Source organism: Recurvomyces mirabilis (assembly GCF_035927965.1).
Source record: "Recurvomyces mirabilis strain CCFEE 5264 chromosome Unknown scaffold_11, whole genome shotgun sequence".
NCBI lineage: Eukaryota > Fungi > Ascomycota > Dothideomycetes > Mycosphaerellales > Teratosphaeriaceae > Recurvomyces > Recurvomyces mirabilis.
The window spans coordinates 708,788-730,327 of NW_027041945.1; the positions used below are offsets into that span (position 1 = coordinate 708,788).

A 21,540-nucleotide genomic window follows, 5' to 3' on the forward strand; every position below is an offset into this window, starting at 1 on the left:
CGAAGGCTAGTCTCGCAGTTTCTACGTAGCGTGCAGGACGGTGTAGGTTCACCAGACTAGGATACAGATTCTGAGAGATTCGACATAGCGTCACTCGGCTACGATAAGCATTGTATCATTCTGTAGCGCGGAACCTTGCAATGAACCTAGAAAGCTTGGCATGCACGCGCGAAATCAGCGAGTGATCTAGAATCTTGCAGCAGACCTCTTGAAGCAGCCAATCCAGTTGAACACCTGATGCGTTTGGACGCTGCTGGTCTGCCGTGCGCAAGATCTTTGAGCTTGCTAGGAAACGACGACCCTCGAACATCTTGGCACGACGCACTAGGCGTAAAGTACGTCCGGACCGAGTAAGTTGTTAGTTAAGGACTGGAAAGGTGAGGACAGAACAGTCACTTATCATCTGTTAGATGACTATACTATTTTCGCACACAAGAGTGTAGGATGCCTAACACTACCGCCCATATCATACAGTCGTTGTTTTTCCAACCCGCAGCCTGCAGCTTTCATCCTCCCACAGCACCATAACCTGGACTTGTACCATTCTGTGACATGTCCGGAAAGCCTAGATCATACTCCGGTGGAAAGCTGTTCCAGAAGTCGTTGTCAAGATAGTTGAAGAAGTCCGCAGACAGTATATCGTCGGGGGGTGTAGGCTGCTGTGGCGTAGGCTGACTTTGAGGATTATGCTGTCCAGTTGTAGCCTCTTGTGTCACGTCTTTGTACAGCTGCCTGTGGTCGGTAGACTGCATAGTCGGAAGAGCGAGAGCAAGGTTGCTATTCGATGGACTGAACTTTGCCTCGTATACCTGCTTCATCCATCTGATGCGGTGAGCCCATTTGCCGAAACACTCATTGTTGACTTGCTGGCCATCCGGAGCAGACTTGCATGAAGCGTCGAAAAGGACAGCGGCCTGCTCGATCACTTGGGCGAAATCCAAGGATAGATGGAGAGTCTTGATGTCCCAGCCCTCTATCTCCAGCGAAGCAATCTTTGTAAGGACGATGAAAGCATGGGCAAATTGACCGAAGACTGAGAAGGGGAGAATCAGATAGTCGTTCGACGGTATCGAAAAGTAGACGTCCGCAAAGCGCTTAATCGCATCAATGCAGCGATATAAGTCATCGATATGTGATCGTAACGGTTTAGTTGAGCTTTCCTGCAGCTCATTCAAGCTTAACTCCCAGACCAAGATCTCAGCAGTAAGATACTGCATTTTGAGTAGGATATTGGTGCTATCTGGACTGGGATCGCGTTGGCGGAGCTGCGCCAGGTCCGCCTCGAACGCTTTCACGTACATCTGCATTGGCGCGTTGGGCGTCTCGGCGGTATGCGTATCCTCGGCCAGGTGTTGTAGTCTGACCAACTGAACGAGAAGTAGGTCACTGTCGTACTCTCGGGTTTCTTCCAGTACCTGCAATGACTCGTCCATGAACTTGGTATATGGCAAGGCATCGATCTTTTTGAAGGAGGAAGCGAGCATGGACGTCAAGTAGTAGACTCCAGCTGTCGCCCTGTACTCTTCCATTGTCATGACACGGGAGATCATTCCAGGTCCATGCCAAGCTTTTGTTGTGGCTGCTTTAAAATCCGTCTGGCACTGGCCCGGGGCACGATCGATGCCTAAGTCAATCGTCATGGCAATGGCGAGGTGGAGCAGATTGGTGACTTGTTGACCCCAGAATATATGAGGGTGGTACCATGCAACGAAGACCTACCGATTCATTAGTCTATATTCTCGATAATCAAACAATGATTCTACTCACCAGCAGTCCCTGCACAATCCCGACATGTTTCTCGTTATTTATGAGTATGCGCTCCGTCACATCCCGCATCAAGCCTTTGACCAAGGATTGTTGCTTGGGTAAGTCGTGAAAGTACGTTACCGTGGCAATGGCATGGAGTAAGAGTGGCTGCTTGCTCCACAGCTCCTGTGCTGTCACTGCCGGCGCCAGACATACGAAAGGTAAAGATGATGCCATCAGGCGCTTGTATCTGTCCAGCAGCACTTCAGCTTCGCCAAGAGTGACTCCAAGTGTGCTGAATGCTCGCTGGTCTTCAGGAGACATCATCGACGTCGGGAGCCCTCTGTTGATAGCGGTAGGATTACTTGTAGGTGAGATGTCGTTTGTGTTGGTACTGTCGTCTGGGCTCTCGTCTCGCATATCTATGCAGAGGGTGCCAAGGACTTCTGATGTCGATGGTCGATGGAAACTGCCATCTGTGCCCTTTTGCGATAGAGGCGGCGAAGGATGACCTATGGGCCCAAGTGAATGCGGATGTGTGGAAAGCGTGTTAACCAAATGCTCGATCTTGCTCTCAAGTTTGGCCAGTTGTGCTGCGCGGCTACAGTAGATAGTGAGTGGTCAGAGTCGTGATTCAGGTCGATGGAGACGGCACATACGAGTTTTTCAATGTCTTCCGTCGTCGGACAACAGGCTCCTTGGAGCTGCATTCTTTCTTGAGCCTCGCACATCTATGAGATGATCAGTGAATGGGAATGACCTTGACAGTGCCGGGTTGACATTGTAGCAACTCTCTATCCTAGGGACGGTAGTATCAACGCTTTGCTCCTGCATAGCACGATACTTCCTTATACCATGGTAGAGTGAGATCTTCGACATACCTATCACAAACGTCCTGCTTAGACGTCCGAACACACTTGGCTTTGGCCTTACTGCAAGTCAAGCCTACATATCAAGAAACAAAACAATTAGCAAATGCCCTGGAGAGTATCACAGGCATTACAGCGTTGGATTTCGTACAGGATCTCACCACCGACCGCGATTCCATGACATCCGGAACGGATCCGACGAAACTGCGATCAACCTCCATCATGTTGCAACGGACGAGGAGTCACACGGTGGCGCCGTGGCATACATAAGCAAGTGGCCATTGGAAAGCTAGTTGTCAAGGACAGATTGATGTTTGAGCTGTTGTCGTCGATTGGCAAGGAGACGGACGCGGAGGCCAAAATCCTGCTCCGCTCCCGTTACAGAAGACTGCGTATGATTGGCCCATAGGATGAGCCGGGACCTTTCCAATGCGTCGGACTTTGTATCACGCCGTGTCCGTTCCACTTTTCTGCCATGCCAAATGCTGCTCGATACATGAAAATCTAGGCAGAAGCATTCGAGTGGCATGAGTCCTGCAGTGTCTCGCAAACGCTAGCCTTCGCTCGTATAGAACCTGATTGATGAATGGCTGCACCGTAGAGGTAATGCGATCACCATTGACCGTCTCGCCCGGGATGATGTTGTGAATGGGACCATCATGGCAGCTGACTCGATCATGCGAAGACTCGTGATCCACGACGTATTTCGCTCTCAGACAGGACGGCTTGATCCCACCCGAGTATTGGCGTCCTATCTCGATGCAACAACGGACATGTGCAGTCTTGGCGAGTCCTGCGTAACAGCTTGATACATGCTGCTGCTTCAGGGACAACCTCTCCTTAGGTCGCTAAAGCAGGACTGCTTCCCCGTATCAGCGCCTGCTTGGGCAAAGACGATCTTGGAGGGCACGGTCTCTTTGTTACCTTACATTCGTGGTTCTGAACTGAACAGAGTGCGAGGTATCGCCCCCAGCCTTAGCTCTGTGCCTCTGCCTTTTGTGCGCTCAATAGTCGTGATGATCTGGGTAGACACGAGTTTGTGGAGCGCAGAGGACTTGGCATGATACTTCAGATGCCATTGTCAGGTTACTTGGTGCCCACTCTGATGAGTATTCTATTGACGAGCGTGGTATGCGTGACTACACTGCACAACGATGTTCTTTCTGTCATCCAGGTGGAGGGCTAAGAGTACTGACCCATTTCGTGGTAATGAGCCTCCGAATATAGTCGTGATATGGCCCTGTGGGAAGTCATCGTCTGTGGACTGCACGAGCTGACTTTGGCTTAGTATTCAAGCTGCCGAAAAGACCACACATCAGCGGAACTCATCGGCAACCTTCAGACACTGTGATATTCGCCCAACGTTACAGTGACCAAGGAAGCACAGCATCCACTAATATCCACATTCGTTCGAGATACAGTCAATATGCATAGGTTTCGGACTGGGACGTGATAGGTATCTCATCCAAGAACATCGCCGCCTCAAGCAGTCTTTTGCCACGCCGCCAATAGACCGATACCGCTGCTCAAAGTCCCCGCCAAACCTACAATGCCGTCGTCCAAGTTGGCCAGGCCCAGGGCACTGAGAGGTACTGTGACGTCGCTGAGGTCCGAAATGAGCTGAAGTCGTGCTGCTGCTTGGTCCCTGTTTATGCGTGTCAGTACAACTGCACGTTTCACAGTATAGGTGACGCACTTCTGCAATTTCTTGACCTCAACCGCCTTCTCCGCATCTTGGCCATCTCTCTGCTTCTTCTGCGCCGCCTGCAATTGGTACGTGGTATACAAACCCGCGGCCACATTACATAGCAGACCAGCCAACCACGCTCTGTACGCCTCCCGCTGCGCCCTCACTGCCCCCTCGAACTTTTTAATCCCGCTCTGATCGATGAATGCAATATTATCCAGCAAGATATAAAATGCATACCCCAGCTGCCGACCTACGGCGAGGTATTTGAGGACCGGGTCGATAGAGCCCGGTTTGGCATCTGCGGCCACGGCGGCGGCCTTGAAATGCTCCACGAATTTACCGAGGCGCATGGCTTTGCGGACGGAACCAAAGGTCTTTTTAATCGCCTCGTAGGTCGCGACCGTCTTGGCCGGGTGGTTGGTCCGGTAGGTGTACCATGCTAGGAAGCGTGAGAAGTATTGAATGGTACGGAGGGTTTTGTCGCGGCCGACTGCGCCAAGGTATCAGCATCGCGGTTTTCATCACATATATTCCGCTCATGTTCACATACTCGTTGTCGCGACGAAGCGATTGTAGTGGCTCACGGCCGGGTGGTAGATAAGGGCATCGGCGACCATCTTGGCGGCGACTGCAACTGCGCTCTATTGACACGGGCGACGGATATCCTGGGGATGTCCAAGGAGTATGTATAGTACAAGTACAAGATAGGGAGAAGTACCGTAGTGAGACTGTGCCAAGCGAAGAGCTCATGGCTTCGACGGTCGGCATGTGACGAAGCACCTCGGCACAATCGTTTTTGCGGAGAGCAAAAGCTGATGCCTGAGGCCTAACATTTCCCGACTCGACAACTCCACCTTCATCCATCTCCACATCGACCTCACGACTCGCATTTTGGCTGAAGTTCCCCTCACATCGTTGCCATGCAGTGGGGAACCATCAATGCAACCACGGAGTACCCACTGTACCTTGCATGTCCTGCCGCTTCATCCTCATGTCGGGTTGCATGATGAGCGAATAACAGGCTCCGACTCGCGGCTAGCGAACCTCGAAGATGGCCTTTGATAGCCTAATCGAGAAGCTAGGATATGTTAGAGTAAACGAATGAAGCAATCGATCGTCATTGAGGCTGACGGACGAGCTCAATGTCTTGGGACCCGGATGAAAAGACTGTAAATGTATAAGTTTGCTTGATCACCCTAGCTCGTGGTGAGCTTTTTGGCCTGATCACCTTCTGCACACCGCGACCATGGCCCGTCTCACTACCGTTGGTGGCCTGTTGGCACAAGCGGCAGCATCTTATGCATTTACCTGCCAGTCGAGCGCCAGCGCAGCCTACAATGCTACGTCCAACTACCTGGGCTGCTACACTGGCGGCACAAGGTAAGTGCAATACTTCAGCGTGTCCATCTAAATATTGATCTTGTCCCGCTGACCCTCTAATCAGCATTCTCTCTGCCGTCAAGCTCAGCACTATCGCCATGACACCTCAGCTGTGTACCAGCTGGTGTGGTGAGCGTGGTTTCCAATACGGTGCCATTGTCTTTGGAACGTAGGTTCATCGCCGTAAACGGTTATTGAGAAGAGACTGTCGTTGACGATTGACAGACAATGCTTCTGTGACCACCAGCCGAACTACAGCATGTCTCAGAAGGTCAACGACACTCAGTGCAGTAGTCGTTGCACGACCGACCCGTCCCAGCGATGTGGTGGTGGATACATGTGAGTACAGAGCTATGCCGAAACGTTGACCGAGAGCTGATGTCTTCTAGCGCATCCCTCTACCAAATCACCAACTCTCAACCAAGCACCGGGGCTAGCTACTTCACCCCAGCCTGCCAGACAAGTCCTCTCTGCTCCCACAAAGTCTGTGACACCAGCCTCAGCACATCCGACCGCATCGCCTCTCTCATCTCGGAACTCACCGAGGAAGAAAAGATCTTGAACCTCGTCGACGCCTCAGCAGGCTCGACCCGTATTGGTCTACCACCTTATGAGTGGTGGAGCGAGGCCACTCACGGTGTTGGCTCGGCTCCTGGTGTGCAGTTCGCTAACATGGGCAACAACTTCAGCTACGCCACCAGCTTCCCTGCTCCCATCCTCTCATCTGCAGCTTTTGATGACGAGCTTATCTTTCAGATTGGTGAGACGGTTGGGAGGGAGGGCAGAGCGTTCGGTAATAATGGATTTGCTGGCTTCGACTACTGGGCGCCTAACATGAACAACTTCCGTACGTTCTTGGCATCATCATCACAATTCACGAACACTGCTGACGAGGACACAGGTGACCCCCGCTGGGGTCGTGGCCAGGAGACTCCGGGTGAGGATGTTCTCCGTGTCCAGAACTACGTTCGAACCTATGTCCCGGGCTTGCAGGGTGGCGATCCAACCAACAAGCAGATCATCGCTACCTGCAAGCATTATGCCGTGTACGATCTGGAGACCGGCCGCTATGGCAATGATTACAACCCGACGCAGCAGGACATGGCCGACTACTACATGGCGGCTTTCAAGACTTGCGTTAGAGATGTTGGTGTGGGCAGCATTATGTGCTCTTACAATGCGGTTAGTCCCAGAAGACAGTACTTGGAGAGTGTTTTCGACTAACTTGTGTTCATAGGTCGACGGCTACCCATCTTGCGCGAGCCAATACCTCCTTCAAGACGTCCTCCGCGACCACTGGAACTTTACCAACGATTATAATTACGTCGTGTCCGACTGCGGAGCTGTCACCGATATCTTCCAGTACCATAATTTCACTGACACTGAGGAGGCCGCTGCGTCTGTGGCTCTGAATGCTGGTACCGATCTCGAGTGTGGTAGCTCATACGTCAAGCTCAATGCTTCGTTGGCCGATGGCCAGACCACTATCGGACGACTCGACGAAGCTCTTACGAGGTTGTATAATGCTCTCTTCACCGTTGCCTTCTTCGACGGTAGCAACTACACTGCTCTCGGATGGTCCGATGTCGCGACCTCGGCCGATCAAAAGCTGGCCTACACTGCAGCTTGGGAGGGCATGACTCTCCTCAAGAACGACAACTCGTTCTTGCCGCTGTCTGGGTCGAAGAAGGTGGCCGTCATTGGCCCCTATGCCAATGCTACCACGCAGATGCAGGGTGACTACTCCGGTACGCCAAAGTATATCAACAGCCCACTTTCTGCTTTCCAGGGTTATAGCTCGTGGACTGTCACCTACTCCAACGGCACAGGAATTGCTTCGAACAGTACCTCAGGATTTGCTGCTGCGAAGGCTGCGGCCGCCGCTAGTGATGTCGTCATCTATCTCGGTGGTCTCGACAACTCACAGGAGCAGGAGACTCTGGATCGTCTTGCTCTGAGCTGGCCTGGTAACCAACTTGATCTCATCACGGAACTTGCCGCGATCAAGCCGACTATCGTCGTCCAGTTTGGCGGAGGGCAGATTGATGATACTCCACTTCTGAACAACGCAAATGTCAAGTCCGTCGTATGGGCAGGCTATCCTAGCCAAGACGGTGGTGATGCGCTGCTTGATATCTTGACGGGCAAGCAGGCACCCGCCGGTAGACTGCCGATCACACAGTACCCAGCTAGCTATGCCGACGAAGTTAGCATCTATGATATCGACCTGCCTTCTAATGGAACGTACCCTGGTAGGACTTATCGATGGTACACCGGCAAGGCTGTCCGACCTTTCGGCTTCGGTCTGTCGTACACGACCTTTGGCTTCAGCTGGACCAAGCCACTTCAACGTTCCTACAACATCCAACAGCTGGTTGACAGCTGCGGTCAGGGCAACAAGAACAACAACGGTTGGGGCAGTGGATGGGGCTGGGGATGGGGCTGGCCGCATGGCTGGAACAATGGCCATGGAGGCTGGGGAAACAGCAACACCGGCAGCAACACCGTGATCAACGACGCCACACCCTTTACCACCATCTCCGCTTCTGTCAAGAACACTGGGAAGCATATCAGCGATTACGTCGGTCTCCTCTTCCTCTCCAGCTCTAACGCCGGACCAGCACCACGACCGATCAAGACCCTGGTATCTTACTCCCGTCTCCACAACCTCGCTATTGGTGGCTCGCAGACTCTCAATCTACCTCTCACGCTCGGATCTCTTGCTCGCGCGAACACGAATGGCGATATTACTATATTCCCTGGTGACTATGAGATCGTGCTCGATAACGATGCCTCGCTGAGCTTCAAGTTCTCATTGACTGGGCAGGCGGTTGTTATTGATACGTTGCCGGCGCCTAAAGCGAGCTATAGTGAGACTGTAAAGGTTAATCTGCAGGCACCTAGCCGGGCGGACTATGGGGATCCTGTTGCTGGGAGCTGAGTGGGAGGCGGTCGTGTGGAAAGATGATTGGCGCCTATGATGTGGCTGGGAAGTGATGACAACGAAGAACTTGATATCAGTGCCGACGAAGTAGTATAGCACTGTAATTTAACATCCTTCCAACAAGTTTGAGCGCTGGAGTGGCGCTTGCATTCTCCGCGGAGCTCTTCATTTGCTCGAGGTGCTTCGTATCTTACAATCGCAATCACATCTGTACTCGTCTTGTTCCATCACACTCGTCGTCATGTGAAGGCGATGGAGCAGACTTCATTCGCGATATGCTGCGAACAATCGTTATATCAGCGAGAATAGTGATACCCGGATATACTGTAAGGCGAGGCCGAAAAAGCTCGAAAATGACTTCATTGTGGAAACCACATCCATTAATCTTTTGACATTTCCTCCCACCCCTCCAAGCCCACGCACGTAGACAGAGCACCGCTCAGACATCTCGCGACTTCTCCATTCTAGCGGCATCGCCATGGACACCGTACGCCAGGAACTCCTACCCGCATATCGCTGCGCGGGGTTTGGACCACCATCAACTACGCACGTCAGGGATCGCAAAGATGGCTCTCCGTGGACGAACAGTCTTGATTACGGGAGCCTCGATGGGTAGGTAGCATCATGTGATGGCCTCCGATGGCATTCCCCGACCGTCATCAGGGCATTGGCCACGCCATCGCACTAGCATATGCTGCGCAAGGTGCGCATCTGGCCTTACATGCTCGATCTACAGACAAGCTACAGGCCGTGGCAAAGGAAGCTTCGAGTATAGCGAAGCCGAAAGGATATGAAATCACCACCAGTGTGTAGACTGCCGATGTGCGGGACGCCGCCTCTATACAGCGAGCATTCTCAGCAGCGGCGAAGGACCTGAGCGTAGACATCTCTGGTGGCGCTACCTTTGATATCCTAATCAATTATGCAGGATTTGCCCTAGGCGCACCTGCGACGTTCCACGAACAGAGCATTGAAGACATCAGTACCATGATTCAGACCAATATCTTCGGCTTCAGGGTCGCTGCTAACGCCATGCTCAACGAAGGTGGTATGGCGAAAGCGAAACATGGTACAATCATCAACGCCACCAGCACAACAGGTCTTGAAGTCCCACCTCTTCCTGGCGAGGCGGTCTATCACTCCAGCAAAGCCTGCCAGGAGGCATTCTCGAACGTCCTTCGCAACGAGACGGTGGGAACCAACGCACGCATCTTGACCCTACGGCCTGGTGTTGTCCAGACGAACTTCCATGAACAACGTGTCGGTTATGACCAGGGGCAGTATGATGAATTCATAGATGGCATCGAGGCTCTTGTCGCGGAAGATGTGGCAAAGGCTGCGGTGTGGATGGTACAGAGTGAAGAACGTGTGAGTATTAGGGCACTAGATGTGATCCCGAGCAGTCAGAGGACTCTACGATTGTTTGATCGGGACTGGGAGAAGAGGAACAAGTAGTGAGCAAGAAGTTCCAGCTGGCGCTTCTGCTGTTGCAGCTGGATATACTGATTGCTGCTCAAACACGCTATAGTATTGAGTTGTCAGGAGAACGACATCAATTGTCGTGCACGAGCGTGACCTTCCACATTGGGCACTGTAGCATCATTGCGTCATTGCCGTCATCGGAGACTCATAAGCATAGCATCATTTGGTGAACTACTAATGACTGACAGAAAGTGACCTTGCCGACTTCTACTTCTGCTGCTCCAACATAAAATATTTGAAGCTCTTCACAAACCTTATCCACCATGGTCAACAACAAGATCAACGACCTCTTCAACGTCACAGGCCTGGTAGCTGTTGTTACTGGAGGCGGATCGGGCCTAGGTCTCTACGCTGCTCGTGCATTAGATGCGAATGGCGCGAAGGCTGTCTATATTATTGGTCGTCGAGAGACCACCTTAAACGAGGCTGCCAAGACTGCTGTCAATGGTAACATCAAGCCCATTGTCGGCGACGCAAGTAATAAAGCGTCACTCCAGAAAATCGTCAAGCAGGTCCAGGAGGAGCAAGGCTTCATTAACCTCTTGTTCGCGAACGCGGGTATTGGTGGACCAAAAGATGCCTCGTCACTGGGCGGCTCGACGGAGAAGATGACCGTCAAAGAGTACCGCGACACGCTGTGGGGCAATGCCGAGCCCGAGAACTATACACAAACGTACCATGTCAACTGTACGGGCGTCTACTACACTTCTCTGGCTTTCTTGGAGCTCCTTGACGCAGGTAATAAGAAGCGCAACGTACCTCAGGATAGCCAAATCTTGGTTACGAGCTCGATCGCAGGCTTCAGTCGTGCATTAGCCTCGAGCTTTGCTTACAGCACTTCCAAAGCGGCTGTCAACCATCTTGTTAAGATGATGAGCACTTCTTTTGCGCAGCAGGGGTTTCATATACGGGCTAATGTTGTGGTGAGTTGAACAAGTCGATTGCGATTGGGAAGTGCTGATCTGTTTGCCAGGCACCTGGCCTGTATCCGAGTGAGATGACAACTAGTTCCACCTCGAACATGGACAAGTTTGGCGGCGTGCCAGGTCATGACGGTGCGTTCGCGGACGCTCATGTGATGGATCCGAAGAGATCTCCCTCAGAACGGACAGGCAGTGAACAAGATTTTGCGGGGTTGATTCTCTTCATGGCGAGTCAGGCCGGTGCGTATCTGAATGGTGAAACGATGGTGACCGATGGAGGAAGATTGGCGCAGCTACCTGCGACCTACTAAGCTGCGCTACACTCGACATCTTCCAGCCTAGCCTCCAGTGCCCGTGGAAGCAGTGATCCCACCATCCACAACTAGAGCATGCGAGGTGATGTACTTCGCTGCATCACTACACAAGAACACTGCGGCATTAGCGACATCAATGGATTCGCCCATCTTGCCCATGGGAACGTTGTGCTCTGTGATCTTCCGATATACTTCTTGATCCTCTGATCTGTTGCTCTGTCCTAGGTTCTCGACCAGTGGTGTGAACATCAGGCCTGGCACGACGCAATTGAAGCGTATCCCTCGTTTGGCGTACATTACGCCAGACGCTTTCGTGTATTGGATTACTGCTGCCTTTGCACTTGCGTATCTGTTCATGATCAGTGGACAGTTCAGGTTGATGACTGGGATACTCACGCAATCTGGGGCTTTCCGATGAATCGTAGTGCGGTTATCGAGGCATTATTGATCACCATGCCACCGCCCTGCTTCTCCATGATGGGAAGAACGGCATGACACATGCGGTAGACACTGTTAAGATTGAGATCGATCTGCTTCATCCAGGCACCTTCCTCCATACTGCCAGGGTCACCAGGAGCAGTCATCCCGACGTTGTTGATGAGGATGTCGATTTGGCCATATTTCTCGACTACCACCTGTATCAGACGCTCGACATCCTTAGTAGCCGTCACATCTGTCGTCGTAACTTCTACCTCGGCAGCCGGATTGTCCTTCAGGAGTCGTTGTCTTGTGTACTCCGCTGCTTCAAGGTGGAGATCGCAGCCGAATATTCTCACTCCATTGTAGCTCAGTACGCGAGCTGTGGCCGCGCCATTGCCCCATGTCGATGAGTCCGGGATGCCGACTTGACCTATGCCGGTAATCAAGGCTACTTTTCCTTTGAGATCCGGATATGTTGGGAACGTAGCTGTCATATCGCCTATCAGTTTATGCAGTGGTTCGTCCGCACCAGTCCGTATCTTATCATTCAATAGGTCTACAACATGCTTATATCTGGTCGCCGAGATCGCTATTTCGGACATGAACTCTACTAACGACCCCTCACCACGACCTCAGATGCTCATGACCTCTCGGTTTTGAAACATCTTGAGGTCATCTTGAGCGGTATCTGGTACGCTCGCAAGCTTGCACATTTTCCTTCCGATGGCGTCTGTTGGCCTCTCATTGTGGCCTCAATCACTGCTCATGCTCGCCCGGCAATGTTCGGTATAGAGACTATTGCTCCCTGCGCATAGAGCGTGATCCGACGCAAAGCCTGGGGCCTACATTTTCTGCTGCTTTTGCTAGCATTTTGAGAGGAGTGCTGGATACCTGGGCGTGGATGCCTGCTCAGCCAAGATGTACAGAAAAAGAACAGACGCTGCCTGGACTGGCAAGGGATGACTCGCACCCAACACCGATCTGGATTTCGTCGGCCAGAGGAGGAAGTTGTTGCTGCCGTGGCTGTTGAAACTGTAGCCAATCGGGCGATTCTGTCTTGGACCCTTCCGCATCGGTCTCCATCCGGCTTTCTACCATCAACACACGGACCCTTCGGCAGTCGCGAAGACAATCTCCACGACCTCGAAGCTTGTCTTGGATAGCAGCCACACGTGCAAACCTCGTGCCAACCTTTCGCTACGGCTCGTAATACACACAGACTACGAGCTCGCCTACGAGGTCGTGGGTTTCGCGAGCGTGGCGCCCATGTGTTCTCGGCACAGCCAATATCACCAAGGCACAGACTACACCTCTACAGCCATGGCTCAGAAGGTTTACCGTCGCGCTCATCTAGACCACAATAATAACCGTCGAGCCTGGTAGTCGTGGCGCGAAGGGCCAGACGAGCGTTGTCCTTCATAACGGCTCGCCAGCTGCACTGTTCGTGAAGGCGAGAAGTCCATCTCCATCGTCCCCTTGCAAGACAGTCCTTTCCACTTTTTCTTCATATCAATGGCACCGCTCTCGAAGCTCACACTCGCTCTGGCCTGCGGGCAACTTGGCCAAGCACTGACGGTACCGGCAAAGCGACAGTCAAGCACGACCTTGACACCATACACGTTAGACGGATGGCAGTCTTTGGGCTGTTGGAGGCAAGTCACGACGAAGCGACCATATTAGGGCTGGCAAACATGAAGCTGATGAATATACAGCGACTCGCAATCTAGCCGCACCCTAAGTGTGGCAGCCCACTTCGGCGAGCATGTCGATGACGACAACTGCCAATACCAATGTACACAGCTTGGCTATATCTATGCCGGTACCGAGTACAGTGGCCAGTGCTACTGCGCCAACCAAGTCAACAGCATAGCGACCCAAGAGCCGATGTCTGACTGCTACATGCCGTGCAATGGTGATCAGAATCAGCCTTGTGGTGGGCCTGATAGAATCAACTTGTTTTGGAATGGTCAGACTGCGGCTGCAACGCCCATAGCGTCTAAAAATCAGGGCGTCGACAACTGGGTATTCGAAGGATGCTACACTGACGACATCGGGTCACGGACGCTCGCTCATCAGGTCAATACGAACGATGGAGCAGCGATGACTGTCAAGACATGCGTTGATGCATGCGATGCGGCGGGCTATACTTTGGCTGGAGCTGAGTATGCTGGGCAATGTTACTGGTATGCCACGTGGAAGTCTTGTCTAGGACGTTACTGACCCATGCTTTTCTCACTATTAGTGACAACTCCTACACAAACGGTGTCCTAGCTACTGACCAGACCACCTGCAACATGGCTTGCAAAGGCAACGCTTCCGAGTACTGCGGCGGAGCTGGACGCATGAATCTTTACAGCTACAATGGTGCCACTCCGGTGCAAGGACAAGCCGCTCCGGCCGCTACCAGTTCTGCTGCGTCTGTTCCGGTAAACATTCCTGCCGGATGGGCCACGCTCGGCTGCTACACTGACTCTGATAATCCTGCAAAAAGAGCTCTTGGTACATTCTTCACCCAGCCTTCCGGTGGTATGACAGCCGAGACTTGCATCAATTTGTGCTCAACCAATGGATATACTATTGCCGGTGTCGAGTACTCCACAGAGTGCTACTGTGATACCGTGATCAGGAACAACCAAGGTCTCGCTGCAGATGGCAACACTGGCTGCAATATGGCTTGCTCAGGAAATGCTGGCGAGACTTGTGGCGGTCCCAATCGTCTCAATGTCTATGCTGTTGGTGGCGAGTGGGTTCAGCTTGGTTGCTATAGCGACCAGCCTTACTCCCGTACACTTTCATACAGTGCATCCTACGCTGGCCAGCTGACGACCGACACATGCCTGTCCACCTGCCAAGCAGCAGGGTATCCTTACGCCGGGACTGAATATGGCGACGAATGTCATTGCGGCTCATCATTCGACAATGGCGGTGGTGTAGCATCCGATGGCAATGCCGGCTGCTCCTTCGCCTGCGCCGGCAATAGCAGCGAGATCTGTGGTGGCAGTCAGCGGCTCTCCATGTACGAGTACATCAACACGGATGGGACTGTCTCGAGCACAGCCCCAGCAAGCTCTACCTCACCAGTAGCCAGCAGCCCTACCACGACAACAAAGTCCTCGCCTGTGACCACCAGCCTACCCTCTAGCTGGCAACACAGCGCTTGCTACGTCGATCAGACCAACGGCCGTATCCTGCCGCAGCAACTACCGGACTCTTCGAGCTTGACACCAGTATCTTGCATCAACACCTGCGCAGCTGCTGGCTACAGCGTCGCCGGGGTTGAGTACAGTAGCCAGTGCTTCTGCGGCAATGCGATCGTTAATGGTGGCGCTCCTGCTTCTGATAGCGTCGCGGCCTCCCAGTGCAATATGGCCTGCTCCGGCGACTCTACTGAATCATGTGGCGGTCCAGGCCTGATGGATCTCTACTACACTGGGACTTTGACTACCCAGGCTGCGGCTGCTGCTCAGACCAGCGGACTCCCGAGTACGTGGCAGTATGCCGGGTGTTTGTCCGACAACGTCAACTCTCGCAGCCTACCTGTTCAGATCAACGTCGCCAACAATGACGCCACCACTTGTCTCAATGCTTGTGCTGTACAGAGCTATTCTGTCGCTGGCCTTGAGTATGGTAACCAGTGCTTGTAAGTTCTTGGCCTCCTCAACGCGTATGAGTGTACACTAACATTTTTGCAGCTGCGGCGCACAAAGCGATGTAACGGCCTCGGGTGCTACAACTTCGACTCAATGCTCCATGACTTGTGCCGGAGACTCAAGCTATCTTTGCGGTGGACCTGGCGCTATGAACTATTATATTCTCTAAAGTACGCGAGCTTGGAAATATTGGGTTAATTAGATTTCCATATTGCAGCAACTAGACACGCTTCACCAATCTCTCGCGTCATCGTGGCCTAGTGTGATAGCAATTTCAGCAACATCTACTCACGAACATCACATACGATATCGTCAAAGATGCTCTGTTGCTTATGGATGATTGGTAGAGGTGGCGCCATTGCGCACAATATTGTAAGTTTGCACGACTCTTTGATGCTGATTACATATTTCCAGTACTCATTATCGAGCACGTCAGTGATGTACATTGCTTGTCAAGTTAACGACTTGAGAGCTAAGCACGGAACAGCATAGCCACAGATACCAGGACAAGAACTTGGAAACCGGACCTCTTCAACTTGCGCCCACCGCTAGTGGCTACCTTCTGTGACGCCGAAGCTGTAGACCCAGCTGCTGAGGTCTGGGGAGCAGAAGTCTGCTGAGTGGATCCTGGCGATGCTGAGGTCTTGCTCGCCTGACTGACACCGCCTGTACCCGCGCTGCCACCACTTCCGCCGGTCGCGCCCGGACTCTGCTGTGCTTGATTTTGGCCTGCGAAGCTCGAGCAGAAGCCCATCGCACTCGATAGGGCCGGATAGTCGGTCGTGTCTGCCGTCTGTGCCCACGCTACACAGGAACTCCATGGCCCATCGAAGACCGAAGCAGCGAAGCTACCACCGGAGTTATAGCAGAGACAGCTTGCTTGCACCGAAGCGTCTAGGTCTGTGAAGGAAGAGGTCGCTGCTTCGCAGGCGGAGAGACCGGACAGTGCTGTGGCGCAAACTGATAGGTTTGGGTCTGTGATGGTTACAGGGGCTGAGCTTGGCGTGGCGAGGTTCGCGTTGTTGTTGGCGCCTGCTAGGACGCTTTCGAAGCACGGCTGTGGAGTGGCAGATTGGCAGCAGGAAGCCGACTTGAAGGGCTTTGCAAGATATCCTGCACAGTTGTTGCAGATTCCTGTGAAGGCGCAGGCTGGACAAGCAGATGGTCAGCGCACGTCAGACTTCTCTTGCAAAGATGGCCGCGAGCTTGTTGTTTCTGGTATTATCTCGTCTCACCTTGTGGTTGCGGCGAACAGATTGCCCACTCCTGGTTACAGTAGTTCCACTCCACCCCGAGTTCACCAATGCCACCTTGCCATGCCTGGTAGCCCCACTGAGGTATATCGCCCATGACAAGATATGCGAGATGGCTGGACGGCCTGTCAACACGTATGGAAAGAGATGATTGTTCAGTAAAGTTGTGGGCAATTATGAGGGGATGTCACTAGCAGAGCACAACCAACTAGCAGCGATGCAACCCGTAGGCATCGCCGGTCATGGCGAAAGGCTTTATAGCAGGCCGGCCAGTCTAAGCCTATCTTCCTTGTTCGGTGAGACCCGAGGATAGGTAAGGCATACTCAACATTTGGATCAAGCATTGCCCAGGATAGCCAAGAAAAGCGAAGGCAGAAAGTCAAGAGGGCTCTTTTCTTGGATCCGAATATTGTCACACCACCGGACATAAGACCGGTGTGATGCATCGCCTGATGCTGGAGCCCAAATGCGTCCCTTAATGGATGTGGCTGAAGCCTTCGGGTCTCAGGGGAGATCACGCCACCGATACCTGAGAAGGAGAGCCGCGGTTGTGTTTGGGTGCGATGGGGTTGGAGACATACAGGCCAGACTGATAGGAAGCGAAGCCTGTGTTGTCGCCCCCGACAGATATGACTCGAAACATATAGTGAAACATAGAAGATTTAATTTACGGACGGTGTAGATGAATGAAGGTGAGCGTATTCTAGTGAAAAGGGCATGCCGAGCAAGTGCCGCAAAACCGCAAACGGTCCGCGACCCTGCATCAATCACGGACTGTGAAAGCACAAATTTCTACAGATTGGTGATCTACACACAGACATGAGTTTTCCCAAGCAGTATCGACCGCCACCACCATCACGATGCCAATAAGACCAGCCACCGAAGATGACATCGAGCCCATGTCAGAGATTGCCGCCCAGGCATTCTGGGACGACGAGCTTTTTGGTGAGCTGATCCATCCATATCGGCACGAACACCCGGAAGGTGTACGGCTGTACTGGCGAGCACTCATCCGAAAGGCTTGGAACGACCCGGCTAGCCATTTCCTGGTATCTACCGTTGGCGAAGGCGATAGTCAGACTGTTGCTGCGTGGACGGAATGGATACGTAAAGGAAGGAAAGATGAGGTGGAGGATCCCAAGAAGAAGCAGGCGGAGTGGCCTGCACTGCCACCTAATCGAGCTGCGCATCCTGACCGTATCCATTACTTGGAGCGAAGTTATGATTATATAAGTCATCAATGGAGTGGTTCGTCTTAGAATTCTCGATCTGTCGAGTATCAAAAACCTTTGCTGTTTTATCTGATTGTGTTGCCAGGGCCAAGAGAGCAGTGTTGGGATATCGCTCTGCTAGCCGTCTCACCACACCACCAAGGTGAAGGTCACGGAAAGAGACTCATGCAGTGGGGCATTGATCAGGCAACGCGAGAACAACTTCCGATCAGCGTGATTAGTGCCTATGGTAAGGACAAGTTCTACAACAAACTGGGCTTCACTATCGCCAGCGGCTCAGCTCAAGACGGCGAAGGTAACCCTCTGGCTGGGCTAGTGAAGGGAGGCTTGATCTGGTGGAAGGAAGATCATCTGACATAGAACACAATTGGTACATTCTCAACAGGACATCGCTGCAGCCATCATCATCCCTAAAGCCGCCATCCCCAAGCCCGCCCACGACGGTCTTACAGCTCCCGCCTCCGCACTACTGAGATACGGATACCCATCCACACTATACTCTCCACTCACGACCGTGGCTCCGGCGGTAGTATTCGCATTATGCATCATCGCCTGGAATTGGTAGATAGTCGCATCATTCAACTGCGTCTTGCCCTGCTGTAGGGCTTGAGAGACGTTGTACGGATCCCAGGTGTAGTGGTTGGTCGAGATGCTAAGGTTTTTGACCAGCGGGTAGCTGAACCCTGGACCGGTGAAGGCGAGATCGGCTTCAGTGTAGGGATCGATACCGCGGTTCCAGGATATGTCGATGGCCGAGGCCGAGAGGTTCAAGGTTGAGGGGGCGACTGGTAAGGTGAAGTTGAAGTTTTGGGCGAGAATGGCTGGAATTGACAGCGCTAGGATGCAGAGGCGATGAGACAGCATGTTGGCGATAGAGCTTTTGGGTTCCTTCGGACGAGTAGTTGTCGTCGCTCCCAATATCGGCGGAACGGCAAAAGTGAGGACGAAGAGCTTAATACGATCCGCGCGGCTGTCGATTTCGTCAAGCTTTCGTGATATCACAATACCAGCAAAGCTTTCCTTCGTCTGTGCAATGGGCTGTAGGTATAAAGCCAACAGAGGAATCAAGCTGTTTATAGAGAACGATCTGAAGGAGTCGCACAGTAGGATCGATCGACGAAGCTGCGCCACCCTAGTGCCATTGGCGCCGAGCTTATGATACACGAAGGATTCTCTTTGCGCGTGTGCACGGCGTTTCGGCACAAGAACACAAACTTATTAGAGATGATGATTGGGACTCTCGCGATTTTGACAAGCTGGTACGAGCTGGAGATCCTGCCTGTGTGGAGGCTTTCCTACTTGCACTGCACTACCTAGCACAGCCCTTGTAGCATCCCCGAGTCTCTGGTGTCGGGCGCCGACGTCTCGACCCTCTTCTGCGCACATAAACACCAATTCGCACGGCCGAGTAGCATCCACAGCCCGACCGAGCAAAAGCCAATCACGTCTTGTAAAAGCAAAAAGCATGATAGAAAGCAGCAGCCTCCATCTCCTCCTCCCTGACCAACAATCCACCCCTCCCCTCGCTCCGATCCCTAGACATCACCCCCATCCTCTCCGCCAACTGCCCTAGTTCCCGATCCTCGCTCTCATCCTCAAAGACCTCCCTAAAGCCTTTGCGGTACAGGAGTTCGAGTCCGTAGTCCTCGGCTAAAGCACGGAAGCCTTCCCACGGTACCACAAACTCTGGTGCGTTGACGGCTTCTTCGAGACTGTAGTGGTATTTCCAGCCGTAGGGGGGGCGGAATATGCCATCTTTCGGGAGGGGGCGGGAGGTGAGGGGTTGATGGCGCGGGAAGCGGACGGCGTAAATGCTGTTGCCCCATTCTATTGAGCCTTCGTGGATTGGGATGGAATTGGGCTGCTCATGAGATCCATTCGTGCTCTTGTCGCCATTGGTGTGCGCGTTTATCGTGGGAGTAGGCTCTGCAGGTTTCTCCGGATCCCACTCCTCGTCTCCAGCGCCATCTGTAGTCGTGGTCTGACCGTTCGATACCGGCTCTGTAACAGCGTCTGAAGGCTTCTCCGGGTCCCAATCTTCGTCCCCCGCCTCGCCATTCCCATCCGCAGGCTTCTCGGGGTCCCAATCATCTTCCTGGTCGGCCTCCTGCGCACCATTTGCGTCACCGTTCCCATGATTCACACTCTGCGATCCAGATTTGTTTCCTGGTGTTGCACCCAACCCTTCTGCTTGCAATAGCCTCTTGACGGTTGCTGAAATCACATCGCTGTCAGGCATGACACCAATAAATCTCCCGCCCTTCTTCAACGCCCCGGCCACATTCTTCAGCATACCACGTGCCAGTGTCTCGCTCTCGAAAGAGTAATGGAGAGCGAACATCATGCTCACTACATCAAACCCACCACTCATCATGCCGCCTTGAATAATGCTAGGTCCGGGTCCAGCATTCGGATTGAAGCCGACTTGGCGCACGATGGGTATGTTAGAGAGGGGTTGGCCGAAAGTGTCTTGCACGAAGAAATGCGCGTCCATGGGTGGAGGCCGTCCATAGCCGCCTCGACCACCGCCTCTGGCCCCTCGTCCTCCACCCTTGCGCATATTCTCGCTGTATCTGCCTCGTGCTTGCTCAATACTGACTTCTGCTATGTCACACCCCACGTATAAGGCAGGCACGGTCGGCGCCTTCTCCCACTTCCCCAGATCCCCTCCCTTCCCGCACGCCATGTCTAGCACCTTTAGTCCGTCCTGAGGTGGTATGTCGGGGCGCGAGAACTTTTGGATGAGTGTGCTCTTGATCCAGTTGTTGAGGCTTCGTAGACCCTTGATCTGTGAGTCCGTCTTCCGCCATTCTCGGCCTCGCTCGGGCACAGCATTGTAATGTTCTGCCACCAGCTCTGCTCCCGTTGCCGTCCGCGAGGCGAGGTTGCTCCTCTCGGCTTCCTCTCGTTGCCGCCGAGCAGCCTCGGCTTGATCGCGGGATATGCGGGCACCACCTCCTGGTCGTTTAAGCTGGCGGACGGGTGATGGTGATCGTGAGCGAGAGTGGGAGGGTTCGCGGGCTTTGCTTCGGCGTTTGTCATCCTCGTCTTTATCAGTACGTCTTGCTGGTGGCGGTGATCGGCGAGCGTAGGCGTTGGGTGTGCTGGTCCGAGCCGATTTATTCGACACTACGCGTGATCCGCCACTCTCTCGTTTGCGTTTCTGAATCGGCCGTGCTGCCGTGACATTGGACGGTGTGTTGTTGCCTTCTTCGTTGGCCCTCATGTCGTGGCTGTGATGGAACTTTGCGCGTCTATCAGGGAAGGAGGCCGATGGGCAGCGTGGTATCCCTCATATTCATGAGCGCTAGTTCTAGTGATGGTCTTGTGACCTCCAAGTGAGTGTGGGCGTACTTTCATTGATCCGGTATGAGTGATACCCGCTTTATGAGATTAAGCTACAAGGGATCACGCGGGGCAAACACTCTAACGAGCACACCCGGGCAACGCCATTCTACCCCCTCTTCCTTTACTTCCTCCCTCGATGCACTGGATTCCTGCTCGTATCCCTGCTCTCACCGTGATCTCATACTCACTAGAAGGGAGCATGGAGCGACCATCTCACCGATGCTGTCCTTGTTCGGTAGCTGCTGCCAAGGCTCGTAGGGCGTGAGTTGGCGTGCTCCCGGAAATGAAG

At 53.1% G+C, this 21,540-nt stretch overlaps 12 protein-coding genes across 12 annotated transcripts; 6 read left to right on the forward strand and 6 right to left on the reverse strand.

Moving 5' to 3' along the window:
* Positions 1 to 506: 506 nt before the first annotated feature.
* On the reverse strand, positions 507 to 2,070 carry LTS14_004979 (uncharacterized protein; the record flags this gene model as incomplete). The annotated part of the gene is made up of 2 exons (XM_064837678.1): positions 507 to 1,715; positions 1,768 to 2,070. 2 exons carry the CDS (start codon positions 2,068 to 2,070, stop codon positions 507 to 509), a joined length of 1,512 nt encoding a protein of 503 aa, XP_064695001.1.
* A 2,027-nt stretch (positions 2,071 to 4,097) lies between these two features.
* On the reverse strand, positions 4,098 to 4,922 carry PEX11 (Peroxisomal membrane protein PMP27; the record flags this gene model as incomplete). The annotated part of the gene is made up of 2 exons (XM_064837679.1): positions 4,098 to 4,795; positions 4,856 to 4,922. 2 exons carry the CDS (start codon positions 4,920 to 4,922, stop codon positions 4,098 to 4,100), a joined length of 765 nt encoding a protein of 254 aa, XP_064695002.1.
* Positions 4,923 to 5,551: 629 nt separating this feature from the next.
* Positions 5,552 to 5,858, forward strand: LTS14_004981 (uncharacterized protein; the record flags this gene model as incomplete). The annotated part of the gene is made up of 2 exons (XM_064837680.1): positions 5,552 to 5,685; positions 5,750 to 5,858. The coding sequence occupies 2 exons, from the start codon at positions 5,552 to 5,554 to the stop codon at positions 5,856 to 5,858; spliced, it is 243 nt and encodes an 80-aa protein (XP_064695003.1).
* An 86-nt stretch (positions 5,859 to 5,944) lies between these two features.
* LTS14_004982 (uncharacterized protein) lies at positions 5,945 to 8,626 on the forward strand (the record flags this gene model as incomplete). The annotated part of the gene is made up of 3 exons (XM_064837681.1): positions 5,945 to 6,024; positions 6,075 to 6,867; positions 6,923 to 8,626. The coding sequence occupies 3 exons, from the start codon at positions 5,945 to 5,947 to the stop codon at positions 8,624 to 8,626; spliced, it is 2,577 nt and encodes an 858-aa protein (XP_064695004.1).
* Positions 8,627 to 9,268: 642 nt separating this feature from the next.
* LTS14_004983 (uncharacterized protein) lies at positions 9,269 to 10,084 on the forward strand (the record flags this gene model as incomplete). Its single annotated transcript, XM_064837682.1, has 2 exons — positions 9,269 to 9,434; positions 9,489 to 10,084. The coding sequence occupies 2 exons, from the start codon at positions 9,269 to 9,271 to the stop codon at positions 10,082 to 10,084; spliced, it is 762 nt and encodes a 253-aa protein (XP_064695005.1).
* A 290-nt stretch (positions 10,085 to 10,374) lies between these two features.
* Positions 10,375 to 11,345, forward strand: LTS14_004984 (uncharacterized protein; the record flags this gene model as incomplete). The annotated part of the gene is made up of 2 exons (XM_064837683.1): positions 10,375 to 11,034; positions 11,085 to 11,345. The coding sequence occupies 2 exons, from the start codon at positions 10,375 to 10,377 to the stop codon at positions 11,343 to 11,345; spliced, it is 921 nt and encodes a 306-aa protein (XP_064695006.1).
* Positions 11,346 to 11,372: 27 nt separating this feature from the next.
* On the reverse strand, positions 11,373 to 12,370 carry LTS14_004985 (uncharacterized protein; the record flags this gene model as incomplete). Its single annotated transcript, XM_064837684.1, has 2 exons — positions 11,373 to 11,697; positions 11,745 to 12,370. The coding sequence occupies 2 exons, from the start codon at positions 12,368 to 12,370 to the stop codon at positions 11,373 to 11,375; spliced, it is 951 nt and encodes a 316-aa protein (XP_064695007.1).
* Positions 12,371 to 14,062: 1,692 nt separating this feature from the next.
* Positions 14,063 to 15,412, forward strand: LTS14_004986 (uncharacterized protein; the record flags this gene model as incomplete). Its single annotated transcript, XM_064837685.1, has 2 exons — positions 14,063 to 14,511; positions 14,569 to 15,412. The coding sequence occupies 2 exons, from the start codon at positions 14,063 to 14,065 to the stop codon at positions 15,410 to 15,412; spliced, it is 1,293 nt and encodes a 430-aa protein (XP_064695008.1).
* A 478-nt stretch (positions 15,413 to 15,890) lies between these two features.
* On the reverse strand, positions 15,891 to 16,768 carry LTS14_004987 (uncharacterized protein; the record flags this gene model as incomplete). Its single annotated transcript, XM_064837686.1, has 2 exons — positions 15,891 to 16,567; positions 16,654 to 16,768. The coding sequence occupies 2 exons, from the start codon at positions 16,766 to 16,768 to the stop codon at positions 15,891 to 15,893; spliced, it is 792 nt and encodes a 263-aa protein (XP_064695009.1).
* Positions 16,769 to 17,531: 763 nt separating this feature from the next.
* Positions 17,532 to 18,263, forward strand: LTS14_004988 (uncharacterized protein; the record flags this gene model as incomplete). Its single annotated transcript, XM_064837687.1, has 2 exons — positions 17,532 to 17,919; positions 17,989 to 18,263. 2 exons carry the CDS (start codon positions 17,532 to 17,534, stop codon positions 18,261 to 18,263), a joined length of 663 nt encoding a protein of 220 aa, XP_064695010.1.
* Positions 18,264 to 18,281: 18 nt separating this feature from the next.
* On the reverse strand, positions 18,282 to 18,767 carry LTS14_004989 (uncharacterized protein; the record flags this gene model as incomplete). Its single annotated transcript, XM_064837688.1, has 1 exon — positions 18,282 to 18,767. The coding sequence occupies one exon, from the start codon at positions 18,765 to 18,767 to the stop codon at positions 18,282 to 18,284; it is 486 nt and encodes a 161-aa protein (XP_064695011.1).
* Positions 18,768 to 19,344: 577 nt separating this feature from the next.
* ABD1 (mRNA cap guanine-N7 methyltransferase) lies at positions 19,345 to 21,129 on the reverse strand (the record flags this gene model as incomplete). Its single annotated transcript, XM_064837689.1, has 1 exon — positions 19,345 to 21,129. The coding sequence occupies one exon, from the start codon at positions 21,127 to 21,129 to the stop codon at positions 19,345 to 19,347; it is 1,785 nt and encodes a 594-aa protein (XP_064695012.1).
* Positions 21,130 to 21,540: the final 411 nt, after the last annotated feature.